Source organism: Sminthopsis crassicaudata, chromosome 2 (genome assembly GCF_048593235.1).
Source record: "Sminthopsis crassicaudata isolate SCR6 chromosome 2, ASM4859323v1, whole genome shotgun sequence".
Lineage (NCBI taxonomy): Eukaryota > Metazoa > Chordata > Mammalia > Dasyuromorphia > Dasyuridae > Sminthopsis > Sminthopsis crassicaudata.
Genome location: NC_133618.1, coordinates 508,693,881 through 508,721,655, shown reverse-complemented (window position 1 = coordinate 508,721,655; position 27,775 = coordinate 508,693,881). Strand labels below are relative to the sequence as shown.

General features: G+C 33.3%; 2 protein-coding genes across 5 annotated transcripts in view; one reads left to right on the top strand and one right to left on the bottom strand.

The window, feature by feature from the left end:
• The window catches only part of PMPCA (peptidase, mitochondrial processing subunit alpha), a 30,667-nt gene extending 5,371 nt beyond the window's left edge, over positions 1-25,296 (top strand). Inside the window, exons 4-13 of one of the 2 annotated variants that reach the window (XM_074294098.1) lie at positions 137-219; positions 1,302-1,396; positions 2,206-2,306; positions 3,117-3,380; positions 4,152-4,244; positions 4,336-4,454; positions 4,624-4,714; positions 5,245-5,307; positions 8,850-8,994; positions 24,013-25,296. In XM_074294098.1, the coding sequence (XP_074150199.1) occupies positions 137-219; positions 1,302-1,396; positions 2,206-2,306; positions 3,117-3,380; positions 4,152-4,244; positions 4,336-4,454; positions 4,624-4,714; positions 5,245-5,307; positions 8,850-8,994; positions 24,013-24,152 (1,194 nt within the window). In that variant the 3' untranslated portion in view covers positions 24,153-25,296. Of the gene's footprint in view, positions 1-136; positions 220-1,301; positions 1,397-2,205; positions 2,307-3,116; positions 3,381-4,151; positions 4,245-4,335; positions 4,455-4,623; positions 4,715-5,244; positions 5,308-8,849; positions 8,995-9,780; positions 10,207-24,012 lie in introns of those variants that run through there. The other variant, XM_074294097.1, reaches the window with a different exon arrangement.
• INPP5E (inositol polyphosphate-5-phosphatase E) overlaps positions 23,448-27,775 on the bottom strand; it is a 29,976-nt gene continuing 25,648 nt past the window's right edge. For all 3 annotated transcript variants that reach the window (XM_074294090.1, XM_074294092.1, XM_074294091.1), the window contains 2 exons: positions 26,734-26,870; positions 23,448-23,873 (listed from right to left, as the gene is read on the bottom strand). In XM_074294090.1, coding sequence (XP_074150191.1) covers positions 23,741-23,873; positions 26,734-26,870 — 270 coding nt within the window. In that variant the 3' untranslated portion in view covers positions 23,448-23,740. The remainder of the gene's footprint in view (positions 23,874-26,733; positions 26,871-27,775) is intronic.

Below are 27,775 nucleotides of genomic sequence, written 5' to 3'. Positions count from 1 at the left end.
CAAAAAAGACCTTTGAAGCAGTTTAGCTGGAGATACATATTTTTGTTCCTGAAGGTTTCATTATTTTTATGTGCTTTGAAATTAAAAGTAGATTGTTTTTAAACATTTGAACTCACAAGGAATGTTTTTTCTCTAGTCTACTGCCAGATTTGGCAGCAAAGATGAAATTCTTCTTACCTTGGAAAAGCATGGGGGCATTTGTGACTGCCAGACATCAAGGTATGTCAGCTATTGCCTAAAATAATTTTTTAAAAATAATTTCTTTTTAACACAGCTTGTTTTTAAAAAATTTCCAACAATTCTTTCCAACAATTCCCCAGACAAACATTACCTTCAAAGCACTTTTCCTGAAAAGTATTAAGCAAAATTGCCTAATAGCAGGTCATAAGTCTTTTTTTTTTTTTTTTTTTTTTAAACTTTTGTGGCTTACTAATTATTAATAGGTCGGTTATTTTAAATAATGCATAGTTACATCTTAGTGGTCACAGGATCATAGATTTGAGTTAGTTGGGACTGCAAGAAGTGATGACTATGATCATCATTCAAAAATCACATCTAAAGTGCTGCTTTTTATAGTACTCTTGAAGAAGTTTTTAAAATGATGTCAAGTGGGCCCTGCCTAAGTTAAAAGTTAGGAAAGACAAAAATACAAATCTTATATGGAAAAAATAAATCTATAGAATGCTATATTCTTGAGAGCAGAAACATGTATTACAAGAGAGAAAGTTATAAGCTAGTAATCAGTGTGTCAAAATCAGTTTTTCTTGACTCATACCTTCAGTGATTCCTTCCTGTCTGTGTGATAAAATATATCCTCATATTGAGCATTCATGTTCAAGGCCTTTCAAAATTTGGTTTCTTTCATTCTAGCGTCACTTATTTTTGCTCTGTAAAATGAACTTTATCCTCAGCCAGATATGTCTATTTACGGTCTCCTCAACCACTCCAGATTCCTTCAGGGCTATGGCTTGCATTTCTTCTCTAGCTCCTCTATTTAACATCTAGTACATTTTTTCTATAAATTTTGATCAATGAATTTTTAAGTCACAGAAAATGTCTTGGTGGATAGAGGGGAATAGAATGAGTCAATGTTCTTAAAAATACTTAATGACTCCTTTTAGTCTTGACTCAATAAATAGTACCTTTATTGCTGAGAATGAGACTACTTCCACAGAAATAGTTGATTTTGTCTAGGATGTTTCATCATAAATGACAGAATTTAAAAAACTAAACATAACCACCAAGATCCAAATCATTTTTTGATCATAAATTCTATGACAAAAATAATTTGTGGTTTTCAGGGATACTACCATGTATGCTGTATCTGCTGATACAAAAGGACTGGATACTGTGGTTGGCTTATTAGCTGATGTAGTGCTACAGCCAAGGTTATCAGGTATGATTTTCTGGTATTCCCTGAGGAGACAAAACAATGTCAATTTGTTTCTGGTATCTGCCTTATGATTGATATAGCATAATATGAAAAAAGCCATTATTCTTTAGGGAAGGGAACTATATTATGGGCAGTGCCTTTACACAAAAATTGAAAAATTGCAAGCAAACTAGATGAAAAAAAGCTGTTAAGGCTGTTTTTACACACACTATGACTGAGGTGTGATCACAAGATCCATTTTGATCTTGACTTTAAAACCTTTCTTAAGACTTCTTTTCCTAGTTATAAGTAGATCCTTAATTTTTTTTTTTTTTTTTTTTTTTTTTTTTTTGGTGGAACAGGTTTTCATAAATACTGATATCCTTGATAAGTTGACAAGGTTGATCCTACTGCTTCTGTAATTAATTATGTACAATACCTTAAGAATTTTCCCATTCATCAATTCACTTAAGCCTTTAATAATCCCTGGAGGTAGGCTATATAGATAATATCCTGACATTACAAATGAGGAAAGTGAGGCAGAAAGAAACTGACTTGTTCATGGTCATATAGATAGTAGGGACAAAACTAGAAACAGGATCTGCCCCAGTTTACTGCTTTTCCTGATACTATGTGAAGTACTTTCTGCTGGTCTTTGTCTGGAGCACATAGGAATATAGCTGAAGAACAGAGAAATTAAATAGTTATCTTACTATTCTTAATACTATGTTTCTTTGTAAGTTGGGACAAAATGAGTCAGCTTCTTACTCTTGTGCCTTTTCTTGGCTTTAGGATAGTGGCTTTTATGTTTTGAATTTTTTGTGTTTTTGTAGATGAAGAAATTGATATGACTCGAATGGCTGTCCAGTTTGAATTAGAGGACCTAAATATGAGGCCTGATCCGGAGCCACTTCTCACAGAGATGATTCATGAAGTAAGATAAGTTACAGTTGGTTTAGACCTGTGATCCAAAAAGCCTTTATTTTTTCTGTTGTTAATACCAAAAGACTGTTTGACAGTTTATTTCATCTAGACAAGTTAACCCATTGCAGATCTATTATCTACATGAGAAATCAAAACTTTCTTGTATAAGTTATACAGCTTCTTGTATAAAAAAGTTAAATATTTGTTTTTATTTGTTCTTAAAACTTCTTCCTTTAGAAATGTTTAGTTTTAATATTTTCATCTGGAGAGGTGGATTTAGTCATTATATTGATAACACATGCTTCTACCTAAGATCTATTCAGATAACTCAGCATGGTATGAAATCTGAGTTCTCAGAAATTACCACAGTTGAGTACAGACTTTGACAGATTCTGGCAAGTTAAAAGGGTTTCAAAATCAGGCCTTCTGGTAGAGTGTATGTGTATGTGTCTGTCAAATAAGGAACAGCTTGCCTAAGTTCAGAAAGTCATCACCTTTGGTCACTTTGGCCACAAAACCCCATGAAAACTGTCTCCTGTCTTAACATAGAAGGGTTATGACTTACATAGGTAAAAGAAGTTTTATACCATTATGGATTTGAAATTTTAACTGTATATAAGTAAGCAATGTTTGTTAGATAGAACTGAGAAACATTTCTAAATATATCTGATACTGGTAATAGCTAGAGAATGCTAAACATGTAATGTTTTCTCAAATGCATTGTAATGATAAAAGTTAGAGTAAAGTTTATTTTGACATTTGGGTAAACACAAAGTTCTGACTGCTGTTCATTTCCTTATGCCTTCCTTCCTTTTATCAGGCTGCATATCGGGAAAATACAGTGGGCCTTCACCGTTTCTGTCCGGCAGAAAATATTCCCAAAATTGATCAAAAAGTACTCCATTCATACCTAAGAAACTATTATACTCCTGACCGGATGGTACTAGCTGGTGTAGGAATAGAACATGAGCAATTAGTGGAGTGTGCTAGAAAATATCTTTTTGGAATAGAGCCAGTTTGGAGTAGTGGGCAGACCAAAGATGTGGACAGGTCCGTTGCACAGTATACTGGAGGGATTATCAAGGTAAGGCCAAAGAGAGTAGCAGCATAAAACTTTTAAATTGCATTCTGATTTAGATTACTTTTTAATGTTTATAAGAGGCGGTGAACTACAAGGACAGGCTGTTGTATGCATTCTTAGACTTAGTAACTTCTGAATATTATGACTATTATTTTGCTAAAATGTTTCTCTTGATTATAAAAAATGCTTTAATTCAGGAGAATGAGAAGGGGAAGAAATCCAAAAGTAGCTATGATATGAAAACAAAAGGCTTCGATAAAGTTTAGAAAATTTTGTCAAAGGAATTAAAAATTAGATGCCACCTTTGGAAAGGAATTTTACTCAGTGTTGAAATTTGTTAGAGTTGAAAGAGAGTTTCTGTGCACTACCAGTAGCTAAACTTCTGTAGCTACTTACATATATATAGCAATTTACAAAAGACTTTCACATTTGTCATAAACCTGGAAAATGGACAGGGTTTTACAGATGAAGCAACTGAAGTTAGCTAGTCAGTGTTCAGGTGACCTTAGAATCTAGGTCTTTTAACCTCTAACCCAGGACTTTTTCTTTTCATGTGTTATTTTGCTGTTAAGTCATCAATAAAAGCTTTAAAATATTAAAAGTTTAATTTGGGTGCATTTACTGAAGTTTACTTGTGATGTCTAAAAAAAAAATTTCAATTTAAGTCTCTCTAAACTGATTCAGATGATAGGTGTTACATTTACCATCTATTGTTTGTAAGATCTAGTTGTTGTTAAAGCATACTTCACTCATTTATACTTGTGTTCCTCACAGATAGAAAGAGACATGTCAGATGTGAGTCTGGGACCCACGCCAATCCCTGAACTCACACATATCATGATAGGACTTGAGAGCTGTTCTTTTTTGGTAAGTGTTAAGAAGGACTATGTCTAAATTTATGTTGCTGAATATTTAATCTTCTCGTTGATTTGATTCTTTTTTCTCCAATCTCCTGCAGGAGGAAGATTTCATCCCCTTTGCAGTGCTAAACATGATGATGGGAGGAGGAGGTTCTTTTTCAGCTGGTGGACCAGGAAAGGGAATGTTTACCAGGCTCTATCTCAATGTGCTAAACAGGTTGGTGGGAATCTTAAAAAAAGTTTTTCTCAGGGTTGTCAAGCCAAAGTGAATGATAGCATTTTAGGACACTGATTTTACCTTTGGAAATTTTGTTTTCTTCATATGCACATTTTGTGTTTGATAGGAAAAGCATCACTCACATTAAAATTTGGGTTCTTGTTTATAGGCACCATTGGATGTATAATGCAACCTCCTATCACCACAGTTATGAAGATACAGGTCTCTTGTGTATTCATGCTAGTGCTGATCCTAGACAGGTAAATATGGTGGTTCATTTTTCATTTCTAAAGCTCTGAGGTTCAATATCTTAATAATTTTTATTAATTAAATTTAGTCAAATTCATTGCAGTATTAAAGTTAAATATTTATATGACTTATCTGCAGCTTTCTTAAAGAGTCCCTTAGAATTTGGCAAAGCGGCTATATTATAAGGGAAAGAACAATGGACTTGGAAATTAAAAGAATTGATTCTTATCTCTATGACCTAGGACAAATTACTTAACTTCATTATACTTTCATATCTTTGTATGTAAGGTAAAATTGGTAATGTATGGAGAGAGCTTATGTGTGTTGTTACATGCACATGTCTTATAAGTTAATTTGATTATCATATGAAATCATGTATTTTGACAAAGTGCTTTGTAAATTATGAAGTTCTGTATACATAATAGTCAAAGAATGAAAAGCTAAACTTTTAGATTGCATTTAAGAATGTTATTAAGACTACTTAATTATTTAAACAATAACCATTGCTTTTTAATATCTCCAACATCACATTCCTTTGTAGGTTCGAGAAATGGTAGAAATCATTACAAGGGAATTTATATTAATGGGCGGAGCTGTGGGTGAGGTAAGTTATGCTTTTCTCTTTATCCTGTTATTGAAGGAGTCAGCTGTAACATTTTGGCTATCAGAATAACACTGAAAGCAAAGAAATTACTCTCACTACTCCAAACACATATTGCTCAATTTGAATATTAAATGTAAATAAGAGGCAGATAGCAAAGAGGATGGAGTACAGTTAAAATAGATTCATGATTACACATAATTTGGGGATCAAAAGTAAAATTCATCTTAAAAGTATATATTTTTCTTCAGTTTATTTGCTTAAAACTGAAAAATAGAATATCTCTTTGTACATAACCTCATGAAACATAAATTAGAAAACATGACTTTATTTGGAAAAATTCATAAGATAGTGTGTGAAGAAAATTAATAGGAGAAGTAGTTTTGGACTTAAATGCTATTAAACAATGAAGTAATATCAATATTTAAACATAAATTTACCAAATAACTTAGTTTGCATAGTCTTAAAAATGAGTTATAAGAGAAAATATTTTACTATAATATAAATGTAAAATAATTTACTGTAATGGAGGTCTTCAATTTTTCCCTGTCAGAACTAGATAAATCTACCATAAAATAAAAAAGAAGTTGAAATGAATAGGATTTTAGAAATGTGAGTATGATAGACTTCTGGAGATAACTGAATTAGAAAAAAATAGCAAAGTTCATTTAGTAGAGCAAAATTTAAAGAATTTTTTAAAAACTAGGGAGAAAAGATGTAAAGGAAGAAAATTTAGCAGTAACAGACTTTAAACTATATTATAAGGTAAAAACATTGTTGAAGTGGAAAATGGATAATTTTGGTTATTTTAAATTAAAAGCTTCTTGTCTAAATAAAACCAGTGTAGCCCAAAATAGAAGGAATGCAAACAATTGGGAGGAAAAAACCCTTCATAGCTAATCTCTCAGGTAAGATGTAATTATGTGAGAATATTGCTAGGGTATAGGAAATGATGAACTGGTTAATTTAGAAAAACATAAAAAGACTTGGACATATAAAGGAAGATCCTATCCTCTAGAGAAAAAGATGACAAATGGAAATACACATAATAATATGCTCTTACATATATGTGTATGAGTATTTATGTATGTGTTTATAGGTGTGTTTGTGTGTATGTGTGTTCATGTTTAGTTGTAGCCTTCTTTAGAGCAGTGGGGTAGGGAGGAGAAAGGGAAAAAAAATTAAAAGGCACAACAGAGAAAAGAAAAACAAAAAAAAAGTGCATAGAGAACAAACGAAAAAGGAAGTGGAAAAAAGCTGGGCAACTGAAAACAAATGTGTAGTATTAGATTTTCTTATAATGGAAAATATTGTTTTATATTGAATCCTCTTATGTTCTGTTGTACACATGGAAACATGATTTGTTTTGTTTTTTCTTTCTTAGTTTCATATTTAAGTTTAAAAAAGAAAAAGAAAAAAATTTCCCATATAATTGAGATAATAAATTAAATAAAAATTAAATAAATTTTTTTAAAAAGTCCAAGTCCAAGATGATAATATCATAGCTAAGGGACCCTGTGTGAGTTGAGAGAAGATAGATGAGAAGCTATTCAGGTAGAATTAGCCAGATTTGGCAAGTAATTGGATATATAATGAATGAAAGAGGGGGAAAAAAAAGTTTAATCAAATGACTTTTGAGATTGTAAATTTGGGTAACTGGGAGAATGGTGTGGAATTCTCAACTCATGATCAAGTTTGGAAGAGGATAACAGGTTTGAAGAGAAGCTAATTTACTTATATTTTAGATATATTGTATAATTAAAGCGTGGGGTCTGCTGGATTACTAAAAGGAACTGGGATATAGCCTAAGAGATACTCACATTTCCGTAGTTTTAAACAGATAAGAGAAAACAATGGTATGTAAGTTATGGGAAAAGAGCATGTCTAGTTGCTGAGAATGATCAACAGCAATACCACACAAAGTATCAAGAAAAGAACTATGAAAAGCCATCAGATTTAGCAGTTGAGAGCATTCATAATCTTGAAGATAGAAGTTTCAGTACAGTGGTACACAAGGGGGGTCAAGAAATGAGTAGGTGGGGCAGTGAGATAATGCAATGAATAGAGCACCAGCCCTGGAATCAGGAGAACCTGAGTTCAAATTTGGCCTTAGATAGTAGCTGTGTGATCCTGGGCAAGTCACTTAACCCCAATTGCCTCAGCCAAAAAACAAAACAATAACAACAAAAAAAGTAGGAGATAAAGGAATCAAGACAAGATGAATTTAAACTACTTTTTAATAGTTTGATGTGAAAAGAAGTAATATAAGATATCTTTAGGGGATGACAGCATCAATTGAAAAATTTTTAAAGGCTAGGGTAGATTTGGACCATTAGATTTATCTGGCTGAACAGAAGGAGCCTGTAGAGAAGGAGAGGCTCAAGATGAAAAGGACTCTTTTAAATAGAAAGGAGATAAGGGGGAGGAGAACTAGATTTAACATTATACATTTAGACCTAGAAAGGACAATAAGCTATGTAGTCCTATTTTTTCATTTTATAGATGAGGAAATGGGAACCTAAGTAGGTTAAAGGAACTTGCCCAGTTTGATATAGGAAAGAAATATCAGAAATGAGGTTTTATCCTAGGTCCTCTACCTCTAGAGCAAGTACTTTTTTCACCATACCTCACTTGCACAAATGGTTGAGTTGAGGGGTGGCTTTAGCACAGAAAAGGGACTTTGTCAATAACTGGGACAAAGTAAAAGAGAATATGAGTATTTTGAGGACTAAAGTAGAAAAGAGGGGAATCGTACTCATTTTTCTTTTCAAAGTAGAAAATAAGGTTTTCTCTCAGGTTGGAGGAGAAAAAAAATGGAACTTGTTGCTTAGACAGTGGTGGAAGAATAAAAGGAAGAGATCTTGCAGCACAGCACTAAGGATCTAATTAAACTTAGATAACAAATTTTACTTTCTATAGTCTTTTATCAGGTCACGAATACTACTAGACCTAAGGTTTAGAGATAGCATTGTGGTTGAATCGGTCAGCTGTAAAGTCACAATTATGAAGGAAACAAAATAAAGGCAGAGCAAACATTTTAGACTGCAAAAATAGGAAAGGGTAAAAGAACTAAAAGTCAAGGTGAAAAAACAGGTTTGGGGAGGAATTAGGCACAGAGAGCAAGAAGTCATGATCAGAGAAAGAAATTTCAGGATTATTATGGAGTAATTTTGCTGTGGTAATAATGAGAATTAAGGTATGGCAGTCCCTGATGTGGAATAAAGTCAAAAGTCATGATAATTAAGAACAGGATATTTGAAGAAATATCAGTGTCATAGTTCAAATGGACAAACACAATAAGAATTTTTTTGAGGGGGTGGAATCCTGTCTTGATTTTGTAAAGATGGGCATTGATGAAATCAAATCCAGGTTTTTCCTGGTTTTCAATTTAGGAAAACATTCCCATTTTCTGATGACTTTGCCATACTTTATATTTTCTCCACTTCAGACATAAATGGATAAAGTTGATTGCATTAATTATTGTTGGTAAACTTTCACATGGCTAATGATCATAACATCTTTTAAAATGTTACTTAAACATCTAGGTGGAACTTGAGAGAGCTAAGACACAACTTATGTCCATGCTCATGATGAACCTAGAATCCAGACCTGTAATTTTTGAAGACGTAGGGAGACAGGTGCTGGCAACAAATTCCAGAAAACTACCTCATGAATTGTGTGCTCTCATTCGTGAGTATTATATCTATATGTATGTTATAGTTTTGCTAATCTAAAGGATTATAACAGCCATTTTTGTTATACTAATTATCTCTTATTTGACCTTCAAAAAAAGAACTTAGATGATTTTTCATCCTCATCTTCTAGCAGAAAACATTAGTGGAGTACCTATTATGTGCAGAACTCATTGCCAGAGATCTTTGTATCTTTTAAGTACTTTATTAAGGCACATCAACCCATGTGTCACTGAAGGGATTGAAGGTTATTGCTTTAAGATGACAAAAACACTATCGTACATTTTAGCTTGATTGTTAGGGATGAGGTCGAGATTGGTTGCTTTTTTGTTTTGTTTTGTTTTGTTTTTCTAGTCATTTCAGGGCAACCAGGGATAAGTGATTTGCTTGTGGTCAAACAGCTAGTAAGAGTCTGAGGCCAGATTTGAAATCAGGAAGATGAGTCTCTTCTTGACTTCAGACTTGGCACAATATATCTACTGTACCACTTAGCTGCTATGGGATAGAGGTAGGATATGTTCATTAGAGCAGATAACAGAAGCACCAAGAAAGAACCCAGGCTGTTCCAACTGGCCTAACCCTTCCTCAACTAATTCATTGTAGCACAAACAACTTTTAACTTTCTCTTAACCCATGGGAATTCTCTTCTCTCTTAGATAGGTCTTTGTAAATAAACTCTTAATTTTTTTATTGTCCTCCAAATGAATTGAATCTTAAAAATAGCAGCTCCACTTTAAGCAAAAGTACATTCAGCTTCAAAATTCTTTGTTTTCCTCTGCCCTAGGTAATGTGAAATCAGATGATATTAAGAGGGTAGCAACTAAAATGCTTCGGGGTAAACCTGCAGTAGCTGCCCTGGGAGACTTGACAGACCTGCCAACTTATGAGCACATTCAAGCAGCTTTAGCTAGCAAAGATGGACGACTGCCAAGAATGTATAGGCTTTTCCGATAAGGAACTGATAAAGCTGAAACCACTGAAAATCCAGGGGAGCATGTTTTTTATGTATTGTTCTTGGGATTGTTGTAATTTAGTAAAAAATATATATACATACACATATATATATTTAATTATTCTGAATAAAACAAATGAGACTGTTCTCCAGAATTAAAGGAACTCCTAACTTAAACCTTTCCAGACCACATAACTCAATTTTAACTCCCTCAAGATTAAGTTTGATGGGTACTCAAATAAATGTTTAACAACCTAAGTGTATAATGCTTTCTTTAAGCCAAAGAAGATATTGCTAACAACTAAAAATAATCTCAGATGTTAGAGATGATTGATACTTAGCATGAATCTTATTCTTTTAAATGATATACAGGATTCATTCTGAGACTGATATCCTAAATTGGGTAAGAAGAATTAGTTTTTATCCAGTCTAATGGATCTGTGTGATGATAATATGAGGTATAGTTCTTCTTCCTTCCACCTTAACAGAGATCACATAGCATATAAACAAATTCTGCTTATCTGCTTATTTCCTAAAGATGATACTAAAAATTGTACTCAGGTCTAATTTTGAACTGGAAAGCAAATTCAAAATTACATGGCAAACATTCATTTATTCCCTCAAAACTGTCATGTTCTTTTTTTTTTTTTTTTTTTTTTAAATAGTTTTTATTTACCAGATATATGCATAGGTAATTTTACAACATTGACAATTGCCAAACCCTTTGTTCCAATTTTTCCCCTCTCCCCCCAGATAGCAGGTCGACCAATACATGTAAAATATGTTAGAGTATAAATTAAATACAATATATGTATACATGACCAAAAAGAATCTGACTTTGAAATAGTGTACAATTAACCTGTGAAGGAAATCCAAAATGCAGGTGGACAAAATTAGAGGGATTGGAAATTCTATGTAGTGGTTCATAATCATCTCTTAGAGTTCTTTTGCTGGGTATAGCTGACTCAGTTTATTATTGCTTAATGTTGGAACTGATTTGGTTCATCTCATTGTTGAAAATGGCCACATCCATCAGAATTGATCATCATATAGTATTGTTGTCAAAGTATACAACGATTTCCTGGTCCTGCTCATTTCACTCAGCATCAGTTTGTGTAAGTCTCTCCAAGCCTTTCTGAAATCATCCTGCTGATCATTTTTTTATAGAACAATAATATTCCATAATATTCATATACTACAATTTATTCAGCCATTCTCCAATTGATGGGCATCCATTTAGTTTCCAGTTTCTGCCCACTACAAAGAGGGCTGCCACAAACATTCTTGCATATACAGGTCTTCCCTTCTTTAAGATCTCTTTGGGATATAAGCCCAGTATTAACATTACTGGATCAAAGGATATACACAGTTTGATAACTTTTTGAGCATAGTTCCAATTGCTCTCCAGAATGGCTAGATGTATTCACAATTCCACCAACGATGTATCAGTGTCCCTGTTTTCCCACATCCCCTCCAACATTGTGCATTATCTTTCCCTGTCATTATAGCCAATCTGACAGGTGTGTAGTGGTATCTCAAAGTTGTCTTAATTTGCATTTCCCTGATTAATAATGACTTGACATTACTATTTCTTAGTGGTACATGGCATCTACACAAAAATTGACCATGTATTAGGGCACAAAAACCTTACAATCTGCAAAAAGGCAGAAATAGTAAAATTTTTTTCAGATCATGATGCAATAAAAATCTTGATGCAAAAAAAAATATACTAATAATAAAGGCACATGGGAAAAAATAGATTAAAAAGTAATTGGAGGATTTAGAGGACTTCCGGCCAAGATGGTGGCGTGGAGGCAGACAGCTGCTTGAGCTCCTCATTTTCTCTCAGAACTTACTTCATGACAAGCCTCAGACTTAATGCTTGACCCAGAAAGAAATCCACAAATAATCACCAAGAGAAGACATCCTTGAAAGTTGCCAGAAAAGGTCTGTTTGCTCGGGGCAGGGTCAATCAGACTGGGCACAGACTGAGGGCAGGCAAGCCAGAGCGAGACAGGCAGCTCACACATCTCAGACTGGAGGGGGAGGGGTACGATCTCTGCCATTTCTGCAAAAAGACTTTTTCCCCAGTGTGGATACTCCGTCTTGGCAGCAAGCTAGGAGCAGCGGAGAGGGTATAAACACCGGAGGTGAAGATTAAAACCCCAGAAAGCCAGCGTCTCTCAGAACCCGGCCACCCCTAACCCCCACCTGGACTGACTCAGTGCTTTCTCAGAGCCTCAGAGTGCAGACTCAGTACAGTCATTGCTGTTCTGTTAGTGGCTCTCTGCTGCCCTACCCCCAGTCTGTAGAGGATGCCCATTAATACCATCCAGCGCCATCCCCCCCAAAACAGACCTATTGTTTCTCTTGTCAATTTGTTTTCTTCGATTCCTACTCTGACAAAATGGAACAAAAAATTCAAAAGGGCTCTAACCATTGACAGCTTTTGTATGGAGAGAGAGTAGATTTCAAACACTGAGGAGACTAAAAACAGACTGTCCCCAGAGGAATCCCCTAAGGGGGATATGAGCTACTCCTCAATACAAAAGAATCTCATAGAGGAAATCAAAAAGGCTCTCACAAGAGAGCTGGAAGAGAAATGGGAAAAGGAAAGGGAAGCTTGGCAAGAGAGCCTGGAGAAGTCATCCCATGCATTCAAAGACAGAGTGGATAAAGAAATCAAATCATTGAGAAACAAGATTAGTGAGCTAGAAAAGGTAAACAACTCCAAGGAAAACAGGATTGGACAATTACAAAGAGATATAAAAAAAGTGAGTGAAGAAAATACATCATTGAAAATTAGACTGGAACAAGTAGAAATGAATGACTCAAGGAGAAACCAAGAGGTAGTCAAGCAAAACCAGAGAAATGAAACAATTGAAAAGAATGTCAAGTACCTTACCAGAAAGACAACAGACCTGGAAAACAGATCCAGGAGAGACAATTTGAGAATAATCGGACTCCCTGAAAAATGTGAGGAAAAAAAGAGCTTGGACACTATTTTCGAGGAAATTATCAAAGAGAACTGCCCAGACGTTCTGGAAACAGAGAGTAAAATAGACATTGAAAAAATTCATCGATCACCTACTGAAAGGGACCCTAAAATCAAAACGCCAAGAAATAATAGTGGCCAAGTTCAAGAACCATCAGACAAAGGAAAAGATATTGGAAGCTGCTAGAAAAAAGCAATTCAGATATGGAGGATCCACAATAAGGATAACCCAGGATCTAGCAGCATCCACATTAAAAGAACGAAGGGCCTGGAACATGATATTCCGAAAGGCTAAGGAACTTGGTATGCAGCCAAGAATAACTTACCCAGCAAGAATGAGCATCGTTTTCCAGGGAAGATGATGGACATTTAACGAAATAAATGAATTCCATCTATTTTTGATGAAAAAACCAGACCTACATAAAAGGTTTGATCTTCAAATACAGAACTCAAGAGATTTCTAAAAAGGTAAAAAGAAATCTTGAGAACTATACTTCTGCCAAAAAACATATGTAAAGAATATATGTACAATTTGTCTTAGAAACTAGAGGTGGAAAGGAAATTATATCATAAAAAAGTGTAAAGTGGTGGTACTACATCTCATGAAGAGGCAAAGGTAACCTATTGTATCTGAGAGAAAGAAAGGAGGGAGATGAACATAGTGTGTATCAATACACATATTCGATTTATGGTGAAACTTCTTCCACTTCATTGAAAAGAGAAAGGGAATACAGAAATTTGGAGGAAAAGGGGTAAAATAAGGGGAGGAACTTTAAGGTGGGGGAGGGATCCTAAAAAGGGAGGGCTGTTCACAAGTTTAATACTGGGTAGGGGGGTAAGAGGGAAGGAAAGGGGAAAAGCATAAGCAGGGGTTAATAGGATGGCAAGCAATATAGAATTAGTACTTCTAACCATAAATGTGAATGGGGCAAACTGCCTCATAAAGAGGAAGCAGTTAGCAGACTGGATTAAAAGTCAGAATCCTACTATATGTTGTTTACAGGAAACACACCTGAAACAGGGTGAGACATTCAAACTAAAAGTAAAAGGGTGGAGCAGAATCTATTATGCTTCAGGAAAAGCCAAAAAAGCAGGGGTAGCCATCCTCATCTCAGATCAAGCAAAAACAAAAATTGATCTAATTAAAAGAGATAAGGAAGGGCATTATATCCTGCTAAAGGGCAGCATCAACAATGAAGCAGTATCAATATTAAACATATATGCACCAAGTGGTGCAGCATCTAAATTCTTAAAAGAGAAATTAAGAGAGCTGCAAGAGGAAATAGATAGCAAAACTATAATAGTGGGAGATCTCAACCTTGCACTCTCAGAATTAGATAAATCAAACCACAAAATAAATAAGAAAGAAGTCAAAGAGGTAAATAGAATACTAGAAAAGTTTGATATGATAGATCTTTGGTGAAAGCTAAATGGAGACAGAAAGGAGTATACTTTCTTCTCAGCAGTTCATGGAACCTATACAAAAATTGATCATATACTAGGACATAAAAACCTCAAAATCAAATGCAGTAAGACAGAAATAGTAAATGCATCCTTTTCAGACCATAATGCAATCAAAATTACATTTAATAAAAAGCCAGGGGGAAATAGACCAAAAAATAATTGGAAACTAAATAATCTTATACTAAAGAATGATTGGGTAAAACAGCAAATCATAGACATAATAACTTCACCCAAGAGAATGACAATAATGAGACATCATACCAAAATGTGTGGGATACAGCCAAAGCAGTAATAAGGGGAAGTTTTATATCTCTACAGGCCTACTTGCATAAAATAGAGAGAGAGGGCCAACGAATTGGGCTTACAACTAAAATTGCTAGAAAAGGAACAAATTAAAAACCCCCAGACAAACACAAAACTTGAAATTCAAAAAATAAAAGGTGAGATTAATAAAATTGAAAGTAAAAAAACTGTTGAATTAATTAATAAAACTAAGAGTTGGTTCTATGAAAAAACCAACAAAATAGACAAACCCTTAGTAAACCTGATTAAAAAAAGGAAAGAGAAAAAGCAAATTGTTAGTCTTGAAAATGAAAAGGGTGAACTCACCACTAATGAAGAGGAAATTAGAACAATAGTTAGGAGCTACTTTGCTCAACTTTATGCTGATAAATTCGATAACTTAAATGAAATGGAAGAATACCTTCAAAAATATAGCTTGCCCAGATTAACAGAGGAAGAAGTAAGTAGTCTAAATAGTCCCATCTCAGAAAAAGAAATAGACCAAGCTATTAACCAACCTCCTAAGAAAAAGTCCCCAGGACCAGATGGATTTACATGTGAATTCTACCAAACATTTAAAGAACAACTAACTCCAATGCTATGTAAACTGTTTGAAAAAATAGGGATTGAAGGAGTCCTACCAAATTCCTTCTATGACACAGACATGGTACTGATACCTAAACCAGGTAGATCGAAAACTGAGAAAGAAAACTATAGACCAATTTCCTTAATGAGTATTGATGCTAAAATCTTAAATAAGATATTAGCAAATAGACTTCAGAAAATCATCCCCAGGATAATACACTATGATCAAGTGGGATTTATACCCACTTGCAGGGCTGGTTTAATATTAGGAAAACTATTAGTATAATTGACCGTATTAATAATCAAATTAATAAAAACCATATGATCATCTCAATAGATGCAGAAAAAGCATTTGATAAAATCCAACATCCATTCCTACTAAAAACGCTTGAGAGTATAGGAATAAATGGACTATTCCTTAAAATAATAACGAGCATATATTTAAAACCTTCAGTAAACATCATATGTAATGGCGATAAATTAGAACCTTTCCCTGTAAGATCAGGAATGAAACAAGGTTGCCCACTATCACCATTACTTTTCAATATAGTACTAGAAACTCTAGCCTCAGCAATAAGAGCTGAGAAAGAGATTCAAGGAATTAGAGTAGGAAATGAAGAAATCAAATTATCACTTTTCGCAGATGACATGATGGTATACTTAGAGAACCCCAAAGACTCTGCTAAAAAGCTATTAGAAATAATTCAGAATTTTAGCAAAGTCGCAGGATACAAAATAAATCCACATAAAGCCTCAGCATTTTTATACATTACCAACACAATCCAACAGCGAGAGATACAAAGAGAAATTCCATTCAAAATAATGGTCGATAGTATAAAATATTTGGGAATATATCTACCAAAGGAGAGTCAGGAATTATATGAGCAAAATTACAAAACACTTGCCACAAAAATAAAGTCAGATTTAAATAATTGGAAAGACATTCAGTGCTCTTGGATAGGCCGAGCGAATAATTAAGATGACAATATTCCCTAAACTAATCTATTTATTTAGTGCTATACCAATCAGACTTCCAAGAAACTATTTTAATAACCTAGAAAAAATAACAACAGAATTCATATGGAACAACAAAAGGTCGAGAATTTCAAGGGAAGTAATGAAAAAAAAATTAAGTGAAGGTGGTCTAGCTGTACCTGATCTAGAACTGTATTATAAAGCAACAGTCACCAAAACCATTTGGTATTGGCTAAGAAATAGACTAGTTGATCAATGGCATAGGTTAGGTTCACAGGGCAAGATAGTGAATAAAAATAGCAATCTAGTGTTTGACAAACCCAAAGATCCCAAATTTTGGGATAAGAATTCATTATTTGACAGAAACAGCTGGGAAAACTGGAAATTAGTATGGCAGAAATTAGGCATGGACCCACATTTAACACCACATACTAAGATTAGATCAAAATAGGTCCAAGATTTAGGCATAAAGAACGAAATCATAAATAAATTGGAGGAACAGGGGATGGTTTACCTCTCAGACTTGTGGAGGAGGAAGGAGTTTGTGTCCAAGGGAGAACTAGAGACCATTATTGATCACAAAATAGAAAATTTTGATTACATCAAATTAAAAAGTTTCTGCACAAACAAAACTAATGCAAACAAAATTAGAAGGGAAGTAACAAATTGGGAAAACATTTTTACAGTTAAAGGTTCTGATAAAGGCCTCATCTCCAAAATATACAGAGAATTGACTTTAATTTATAAGAAATCAAGCCATTCTCCAATTGATAAATGGTCAAAGGATATGAACAGACAATTTTCAGATGATGAAATTAAAACTATTTCCACTCATATGAAAGAGTGTTCCAAATCACTATTGATCAGAGAAATGCAAATTAAGACAACTCTGAGATATCATTACACACCTGTCAGATTGGCTAAGATGACAGGAACAAATAATGATGAATGTTGGAGGGGCTGTGGGAAAACTGGGACACTGATGCATTGTTGGTGGAGTTGTGAAAGAATCCAACCATTCTGGAGAGCAATATGGAATTATGCCCAAAAAGTTATCAAAATGTGCATACCCTTTGACCCAGCCATACTACTACTGGGCTTATATCCCAAGGAAATACTAAAGAAGGGAAAGGGATCTGTATGTGCCAAAATGTTTGTGGCAGCCCTTTTCATAGTGGCTAGAAGCTGGAAGATGAATGGATGTTCATCAATTGGAGAATGGTTGGGTAAATTATGGTATATGAATGTTATGGAATATTATTGTTCTGTAAGAAATGACCAACAGGAGAAATACAGAGAGGTTTGGAGAGACTTACATCAACTGATGCTAAGTGAAACGAGCAGAACCAAAAGATCATTATACACTTCAACAATGATACTGTACGAGGATGTATTCTGATGGAAGTGGATATCTTCAACATAGAGAAGAGCTAATCCAATTCCAATTGATTAATGATGGACAGAATCAGCTACATCCAGAAAAGGAACACTGGCAAATGAGTGTAAACTGTTATTTTTACCTTCTGAATCCAATTCTTCCTGTGCAACTAGAAATTTGGTTCTACACACATATATTGTGTCTAGAATATATTGTAATATATTTAACATGTATAAGACTGCCTGCCATCTGGGGGAGGGGTTTGGGGGAGGAAGGGAAAAAATCTGAACAGAAGTAAGTGCAAGAGATAATGTTATAAAAAATTACCCATGCATATGTACTGTCAAAAAAAAAAGTTATAATTATAAAATAAAATTAAATTAAATTTAAAAAATAGTGATTTAGAGCATTTTTAATATGACTTTGATAACTTTAATTTCTTTATCCAAAAATTGCTTGTTCATATCCTTTGACCATTTATTATTTGGGAAATAAAGTGTACTTTTATAAAAAAAAAAAAAAGTAATTGGAAACTAAGTAATCCTAAAGAATGACTGGGTCAAACAACAAACTATAGAAACAATTGATAATTTCACCAAAGATGACAATAATAAGAACATGCCAAAACTTAGGGGATGCAGCCAAAGCAGTTCTTGGGGGATATTTTATATCATTAGATGCTTATATGAATAAAATAAAGAAAACATCAATGAATTGGGCATACAACTAAAAAAAAAAAAAAAAAAAAAAAAAAAAAAAGCTAGAAAAAGAACAAATTAAAATTTCCAATGAAATACCAAATTAGAAATTTTGAAAATCAAAGGAGACATTAATGAAATTGAAAGAAAACTATTGAGCTAATAAACAAAACTAAGAGTTGGTTTTGTGAAAAAAAAAAAAAAAAACAACAAAATAGATAAGCCTTTGGTTAATTTAATTAGAAAAAGGAAAGAAGAAAACCAAATGACCAATGTCAAAAATGAAAAGCATGAACTTGCCACCAATGAAATTGAAACAATAATTAGGAGTTGTTTTGCCCAGCTGTATGCCAACAAATCTGATAATCTAAGTGAAATAGATGAATACTTACAAAAATATAGATTGCCCCTATTAACAGAGGAGGAAATAAAAGAATTAAACGGAATTCTAAAATTTCATTTTAGAAAAAGAAATTGAACAAGGTATTAATGAACTCCCTAAGAAAAAAATCTTCAGGGCCAGATGGATTTACAAGTGAATTCAAGCAAACATTTAAATAATTAATTCCAATACTATGTAAATTATTGGAAAAATAGAGGAAGAAGAAAAATAGGGATAAATAGGATTTATACCAGGAATGCAGAGTAAGTTCAATATCAGAATAATTATTAGCATAATTTACTACATCAATACCCAACTAACAGAAGTCATAGGATTATATCAATAGATGCAGAAAAAGCATTTGACAAATTCCTATTAAAAACACTAGGGAGCATAGGAATAAATGGAGTTTTCCTTAAAATGATAAGTAGCATATATCTAAAACTATCAGCAAAGTCATTTGTAACAGGGATAAACTAGAAGAATTCCCAGTATGATCAGGGGTGAAACAAGGTTGCCCATTATCACTATTATTCAATATTGTACTAGCAATATTAGCTTTAGCAATTAAGAAAAAGAAATTGAAGGAATTAGAATAGGTAACAAGGAAACAAAAGTATCACTCTTTGCAGATGATTATACTTACAATTATGTTATACTTATAGAATCCTAGAGAATCAACTAAAAACTACTAGAAACAACAACTTTAGCAAAGTTGCAAGATATAAAATAAAACTACATATATCATCAGCATTTCTATATGTTACTAACAAAGTCCAGGTGCAATAGAGAAATTCCATTTAAAATAACTGTAGATAATATAAAATGTTTGGGAGTCTATCTGCCAAGGCAAAGCAAGGAATTATTTGAACACAATTATAAACACTTTTCACACAAATAATTGGAAGAATATCAAGTGCTAATGAGTAGGCCAAGTTAATATAATAAAAATGACAAGTTACCTAAATTAATCTGTTCAGTGCCATACCAATCAAACTGCCAAGAAATTACTTTTAGAGTTAGGGGAAAAAAATTCATCAAAAGGTCAAGAATTTGAAGGAATTAATGGGAAAAAAAAAAAAAAAAAAAAGCAAAGAGCCCTAGCTTTAGCAGATCTGAAACTATATTAGAAAGCAGCAGTCATCAAAAACATTTGTTACTGGCTGTGGACCAGTGGAATAGGTTAGGTTCACAAGACACAAATAGCAATCTAGTGTTTGATAATAAACCCAAAGGCTCTAGTTTCTGGGAGAAATCATTATTTGACAAAAATTGCTGAGAAAACTGAAAAATAGTATGGCAGAAGCTAGGCATTGACCAACATTAACATCCTATATCAAGATAGGTCGAAATGGATTCATTATTTTTTTAAACCTTTTAAAAATTGTTTATTTTTCTAGTTGTAAATAAATATACATTAAATTTTTAAAAAAACACATTTCTTTATGAATTATGTTGGGAGAAAAAAATCAGATCTGATGACGACACATGTTGGAGAGACTGCAGGAAAATAAGACACATTGATGTTCACTGGAGATAAGAGCTATAAATTGGTCTGGCCATTCAGAAAGGCAATTTGGCACCATGCCCCAAAAGTTATTAAACTGTGTTATCCAGTTGAGCCAGAAATGGCACTACTAGGCCTGTATCCTACAAAAGATTAAAGGAGGAGGTAAAATACTCATATACACAGTATTTATAGTAGCTCTTTTTGTAATGGTATAGAATTGGAAACTTAGATGGGGTGCTCATCAATTAGGGAATGGCTGAACAAACTGAGGTATAGGAATAGAATGTAATATTATATTGTAGAAAATGAAAGGGATAGTTTCATTGAAACCTTGGAAGGTTTCTATAAAATTGCTAACAGAGTGAAATAGAACAATTAATACCCATTATAACATTATAAAGACAAACTGAAATGCTTAAGAAATTTGATCACTACAGGGACCAATCAAGTGGATCTATCATGAAGCATGCTATATGCTTCCTGACAGAGAAGTGATAAATTTGAGATACAGAATCAGACTTACTTTTTTGCATAGGTTCAATGTGGGAATCTCTTTTGCCTGACTAAATATACTTTTTTAAATTAGTGTTTTGCAGGTTTTTTTTTTTTTTTAAGGGGAAAGAGGGAGAAAGTATATTTTGGTTAATTGAAACACCCCCCCCACACAAAAATAAGGAAATCACAGACCACATTTTGGATTTGTTTCTTGGCAATTTAGTTTTAATTGTGTAAGTACAAAAAAATGTATAACTTACAAGTAAAAAAAAAAAAAGTACAAAAATGTATAGATTAAATGTAAAAAAAAAATTCGAGATGAAAACAATTTATCAGAGACCTGATACACAAAAATCTTTTAAATTAGCAACTCAGAATAATCAAACCAAAAATTTAAGCAGATTTGATTATTGCTTAGGAAAATGGCAAATAACTTTTCATAGAGAATTTTTACAATTGTAATTTGTGCTCACACAAAATTACTTTAACTGTAATTTTCCAGAAGTGAATTCATTTTATAAAGAATCTGAATATTCATGGTTAAGTAATTTACTCAAAACAGTGTGATTTTAAAAATCACATTTATATATTGCCTTCCTCTCAAGTTCTTAATCACAAACTACTAGGTGAATTAATGTATTAATTACTTTATAGTTGAACTAAAATTTATTTTTATTTATTTAGTTGTGGCAATTGGGGTTAAGTGACTTGCCTAGGGTCACACAGCTATGAAGTGTTAAGTGTTTAAGACCACATTTGAACTCAGGTTGTCCTGACTTTAGGGTTGGTGCTTTACACTGCGCCACCTACCTGCCCTGAAATGAAATTTATTCCTCATTTAGGGGAAAAATATTTTCTGATTCAATCTGCAAAAGTTTGCTCAGGTCAAATCTAACATAAAAGCCAATATAACAATAATTTCTGAGTGAAATGTATGGCCCATTTGTTTAAGCAATATTTATACAACATTCCAATAAATTAAACCAAACTGAACAGCTATTTGGAATTCTTCCTAATAGGAGCTCTTAACAAGAGAATTTGTATTTTTAGAAATGTTTTAAATGATGAATTTTGTTTTTATAATATTCTTTGTTGACTTAAACACAAGTTTATATCTGGAAATTCAAATTTCATAGTCTTATTTCCTATAGCAGAAATTATGAGTCTCACTTAATATATTCTATTTTCTGATGTATTTACAATAAATTTCACTTTTATGTTAGAAAATAGAATTATGTAATTGAAATCCAGAAAGATTCTGGTTAGTTGTTTTTAAATCTTAACTTTTCAACTTGAATGTTACATGTGTGTGTATATATATATGTTTTTTCTTTCCTCTTAGAACTCTAAAATCACTAGGGAAATACAGCTACAGATAAGACCTAAATTCACTTTGTAAATTTTAATATATACATTTATTTTAAAATATAAATAAGAAAAATAAATATTAATTTATGAGACTAGGTTGACTCTACCTTGATAGCCACATATTCAAGGCCTAAAATTTTTTGGATATGAGACAAGTAATGAGTTATAAAACCTTTTAAAAATGGGTAGTTGTTTTTCCAGGATTAGTGCAAAATAGTAACTCTCCAAATATTCAAATCATTATACAAGAAAACGAAAAGGATTTTAAATGATGCTATTTGATGGCTGGTTCTTAATAAGTTTAGAAAAACAAATCAAACAAAAGGTCAAAATATATCATTTCTACAATGTTCCCTTATTTCCCCAAAATCTTGAAGTAATTTCATAAAATGATACTTGGGGATAAATTCCACGAGAATTTTTGAAGCTGATAAAAATTCTTAATGATAAATAATGAAGTTCTGTGATGACAGTGTATATATTATATCAACCTTGGAAAATCACTGAGTACTCCCTCCCTGGAGTAAGTTTGGCTTTTAGTCATCTCCTGAGCTTTAGTAAGGGCAACCAGATTGTTTCAGCATGGCCTCTTGTCCTTTATTTTATTTTTCTCTTCTACTCTTAATAGTGACTCTTGGATTAGGGGTTCATGTCCCAAGGATAATCCTAAGTGGTCCTCAATCATAAGGTTAGCTTAAAATTTCCCCAGGATAGGAAAAATTAGAACACAAGGTTTTTCAAGGGTCAAAAAAATTATCCTTGCATATGTTTTGAAAATAAAAAACTTCAACTAAAAATAAATAAAATAAAATTTCCTCAAGCAGAACTGACAAACTACTTGCTCTACTCCCATGATCTAGTTAGTGCCCTGGTAAGGGAGAAGAGGGCCACTAACCAAATGGCTCAAAATCCTGCAGCATTTTATTCAATAGGAACAAGGGGAATGATGTATCCTTTCCTATATAAAGGAAAGGATATGTGTGTGTATGTTTGTTTATAAACACATACACATAAAACATACACATTTATATTGTATATATGAGGTTTAGATATGTATATATTTGGAGGCTTAATGTAGGAAGAACACAGATGGACCTACAAGAATTAAACTGCACTAGCTGTGGGAATATGTGGCCAAAATATCTAGCTTTTAAAAAACTGAAATTTAGTCAGGTATTAAAGAGAGTTCTTTGGCAGAAAACATTAAGGAAATAAAATACTGCCTTAGATCACATAAGCTGTTTTAGGGCAAATTGTAATTCATCAAGTCATTTCCAAAGCAGAGCCAATGATTGTATTAATATGCTAGAATTATCTGAAATATAAGTAACGATAATTTGCCTTACTCATAATGGAAGTACTACAAATAGAGAAGTGATTTATTTATTTACAAGGAATGCAAATTGTTCTCAGAACACCTGTCCTTCCTGGGACACTGATAAATGAGAAACCCTATCACTACTGAGTTTTCACAGCCAATGTGCTACAGTTTTTTTGGTAAGATACAGAGCAACATTTAAGATAGTCTTCATGGGTCACTAAAGATGGAATAGTATTTTACAGCGAGCTTTCTTCATACACAGATTGATGTATTTCTTTGGCCTGCTGGGATGATCTTCCCTTACTGTCGGCTTGTCAGGTTCTTGAGAGGTCAGCTTTCTCAGGAAATAGTACAAATCATACTGGATTTTTGGTCTTTAAGTGTTTGATGTTTTTGAAGTTCTCTTGAAATGCGTCTTTTAATTCCTAATAAATAGAGGTCTCGATCAAATTTGCCAGCAGCTAGAGGAATGCTATAAAGGAAAAAGAAATTGTAATATGGATGTGGTTTCTTAACTGCCAAACCAGACAACAATATGGACTGTCTAAGAGCTACAACAAAATGAGATTTCATTCCCTTTGGTATATACATACATTTTCTGGATGTCTTAGGGCTCTTTGTGGTTGAATACAAGAATGACTTTGGGCAGAAGTCTCCAAACACCTCCACCAGGTATATATTTCCTTATTTATTATATATATGTACTGCTAGTCTAATAATAATGTATATCATAAAACTTACCTGCAACTAAAAATTAAAAAGGATAAAATTAAGATGAAATACCCTTTGATTCTAGATATAATTCAGAGCCTCTGGAATTTACTGAATACCCAACTGACACTGCCAGTTGTGTGGAAGAGGGAAAAGACATGAGGGAAGGCAACCTATTAGAAGGTCTTTATAATATACCATGCAAGAGGTTTTTAAGGACCTTAACCAGGTTGTGGTAGTATGGGTTGAGAAAAGGGAACAGATGTGAAAAATATGTAGGCAGAAATAAGATTTGAAAAATAAATAAATCTGTTTGTGAGATGAGGGGAAAGCTGGTGGTGCCCTTAATAGTAATATGGAAGTTTGGGAAGAGGGATGAGTTTGTGTGAAAAGATGACTTAATGAGATCTATGATGTAGTTTTCAAACCATATATGTCTGTCATCTTATGCAATAACCACTCAAAATACAAGAGTAGGAGGCAGGGCTTGCAGTTAGTAGTCACTGCTTCTAGAAAGCAGCTTCCTTCAAAGGGGCATTAGGATTAAGTGTCCTGTTCAGAGTCACATAACTAGTAAATATGTGAGACTGGATTTGAACTCAGGTCCTCCTGACTTCCGGGCTAGTACTCTATCCACTACATCACTAGCTGCACAGGAATGAGTACATTGAAACAAGCTGGAGTTGAGCACATAACTCAAAGGGATTTCCAATTTGGAAACCACTGTCTTAGGAAATACAATAGCTTTTCCTTTTGGTTCTAGCAATTTGAGTTTTCTAATGTTCAAGGTAAGTCTGATTCATCAAGGGTTTATTAAGTGTATATTATGTTCAAGATATTGGACTTATTTAAAGATTACATTCTCCTAATTGAAGAGCTGATTTCTTTCCCAATTATGAATGTCCCATTCAGAACTATATAAAAAACCCTGGTTTTAAGATGAAAAATAATATGAAAGTAAGCTTGGGCCTATTTTCAATGAGTTATCTTAGAGATTATTTTGAACTGACCTCTTGCCATACTGAGATAAAAATAAAGTGCTCTCTTTCTCTGTATATCACACACACACAATCCTATATCCTTAGAAAATTATGATATATGAGATTAAAATGAAACTTATAATTAAAAAAAAATCACCAAGACTTTTAGAAGGAACAAAAAAACCCCCAACCAAAAATTAAACTTGAAATACAAAAATTAAAAGGAGAAATCAATAATATTGAAAGTAAAAAAACTATTGAATTAATAAATAAAACCAAGAGTTGGTTTTATGAAAAAGCCAATAAAATAGATAAACCTTTGGTAAATTTGATCAAAAAAAAGAAAGAGGAAAATCAAATTGATAGTCTTACAAATGAAAAGGGGGATCTTTCCACCAATGAAGAGGAAATTAGAGAAATAATAAGGAGTTACTTTGCCCAACTTTATGCCAATAAATTTGATAACTTAAGTGAAATGGATGACTTCCTCCAAAAATATAGGCTCCCTAGATTAACAGAGGAGGAGATAAATTGCTTAAATAGTTCCATTTCAGAAAAAGAAATAGAACAAGCTATTAATCAACTCCCCAGGAAAAAATCCCCAGGGCCAGATGGATTCACATGTGAATTCTACCAAACATTTAAAGAACAATTAGCCCCAATGTTATATAAATTATTTGAAAAAATAGGGGATGAAGGAGTCCTACCAAACTCCTTTTATGACACAGACATGGTACTGATACCTAAACCAGGTAGATCGAAAACTGAGAAAGAAAATTATAGACCAATCTCCTTAATGAATATTGATGCTAAAATCTTAAATAAAATATTAGCAAAAAGACTTCAGAAAATCATCTCCAGGATAATACACTATGATCAAGTAGGATTTATTCCAGGAATGCAGGGCTGGTTTAATATTAGGTAAACTATTAATATAATTGACCATATTAATAATCAAATTAATAAGAACCATATGATCATCTCAATAGATGCAGAAAAAGCATTTGACAAAATCCAACATCCATTCCTACTAAAAACTCTTGAGAGTATAGGAATAAATGGACTATTCCTTAGAATAATCAGGAGCATATATTTAAGACCTTCAGTAAGCATAATATGCAATAGAAATAAACTGCAACCTTTCCCAGTAAGATCAGGAGTGAAACAAGGTTGCCCACTATCACCATTACTATTCAATATAGTACTAGAAACGCCAGCCTCGGCAATAAGAGCCGAGAAAGAGATTCAAGGAATTAGAGTAGGAAATGAGGAAATTAAACTATCACTTTTTGCAGATGACATGATGGTATACTTAGAGAACCCCAAAGACTCTGCTAAAAAGCTACTAGAAGGAACAAAAAATAAACTTGCACTTTTGGGGGGTTATTGCACAAATACAATTCAAACAAATCTATAAAACATCACTCTAACATGGGCAATTGACCCATGATAGTGGTATCTCTTTATACAGCTCCAAAATGTGAAGATTTGAGTTTGAACTTAAATTAAGTCAAATCCCAAATTCAAACACCACCACCACCACCTGAGGACCTGATAAGAATCAGAGAATTCTGAAGTCCTAACCCTAACATCAGCTAATGTGACCCCTTATAAAAAGAGTTGAGTGAATGGAACACTGACTTGTCTCTCCCAGGTCTCACTTTTACTCGGAACAGACCATATACTGGGCGGTGATCAGAGGTCTTAATTCCAGGACAGGAAGAATACTTGACTGGGTAGATGTCATCTTTTTGTCGGCTTTTATATACAACTCGGTCCTATAGGGAAAGATTCCAAAAGGCAGGGAAAGTAAGCTGAATTTCATAGGAACACACGGTCTGCTTACCTTTCATTTCTTTTTAAACATTTTTATAGAAATTTTTTTTTTATTATTCTTTCTCACCTTCCTGGAAGCTATCATTTGCCAAGTAAGAAAATAGGAAAATAACAGTTTAACACCTCAACCAAGTCTGATATTACATGCAATGTTCCACACCTATAGTGTTCCCATCTCTACAAAGAAGGGAGAAAGTGCATTCACCTGTATTTTCTTTGGAAACAAGCTGAATCATTATAATTTCACAGAATGCAGGCTTTATAAATTGTTCTTTTTCTTTATATTTATACTATTGTGGTTACTGTGTGCACTGGTTTTCTGGTTTTTTTTAAACCTTCACTTAATATTAATTTATCTAAAATTTCCTATGCTTTTCTGTATTCATTTTTCCTATACTACAGTAATATTCCATTATATTCATGGATTTTAACTTATTTAGCAATATACTTTGTTCATAGCTCTTTGCTACTGCTATAAAAAAGTGCTAAAAACAACCTTATGGTACATATGGGAAATTTTTTTTTTAATCTCCTTGGCATATATACCTACCAGTGGCAGTTGTCATTGAAAAGATATGGGCATTTTAGTTGCTTTCTTACTATATTCCAAATATGATTGATTGCTCTGAGATACCACTACATAACTCTCAGATTGGCTAAGATGACAGGAAAACCTAATGACAAATGTTGGAAGCAATTCGGGAAAACTGGGACAATAATACATTGCTGGTGGAGTTGTGAACTGATCCAATCACTCTTGTGAGTAATTTGGAACTATGTCCAATGAGCCCTAAAACTGTTCAGACTCATTGATCCAGTGTCTATATCCCAAATAGATCATGAAAGA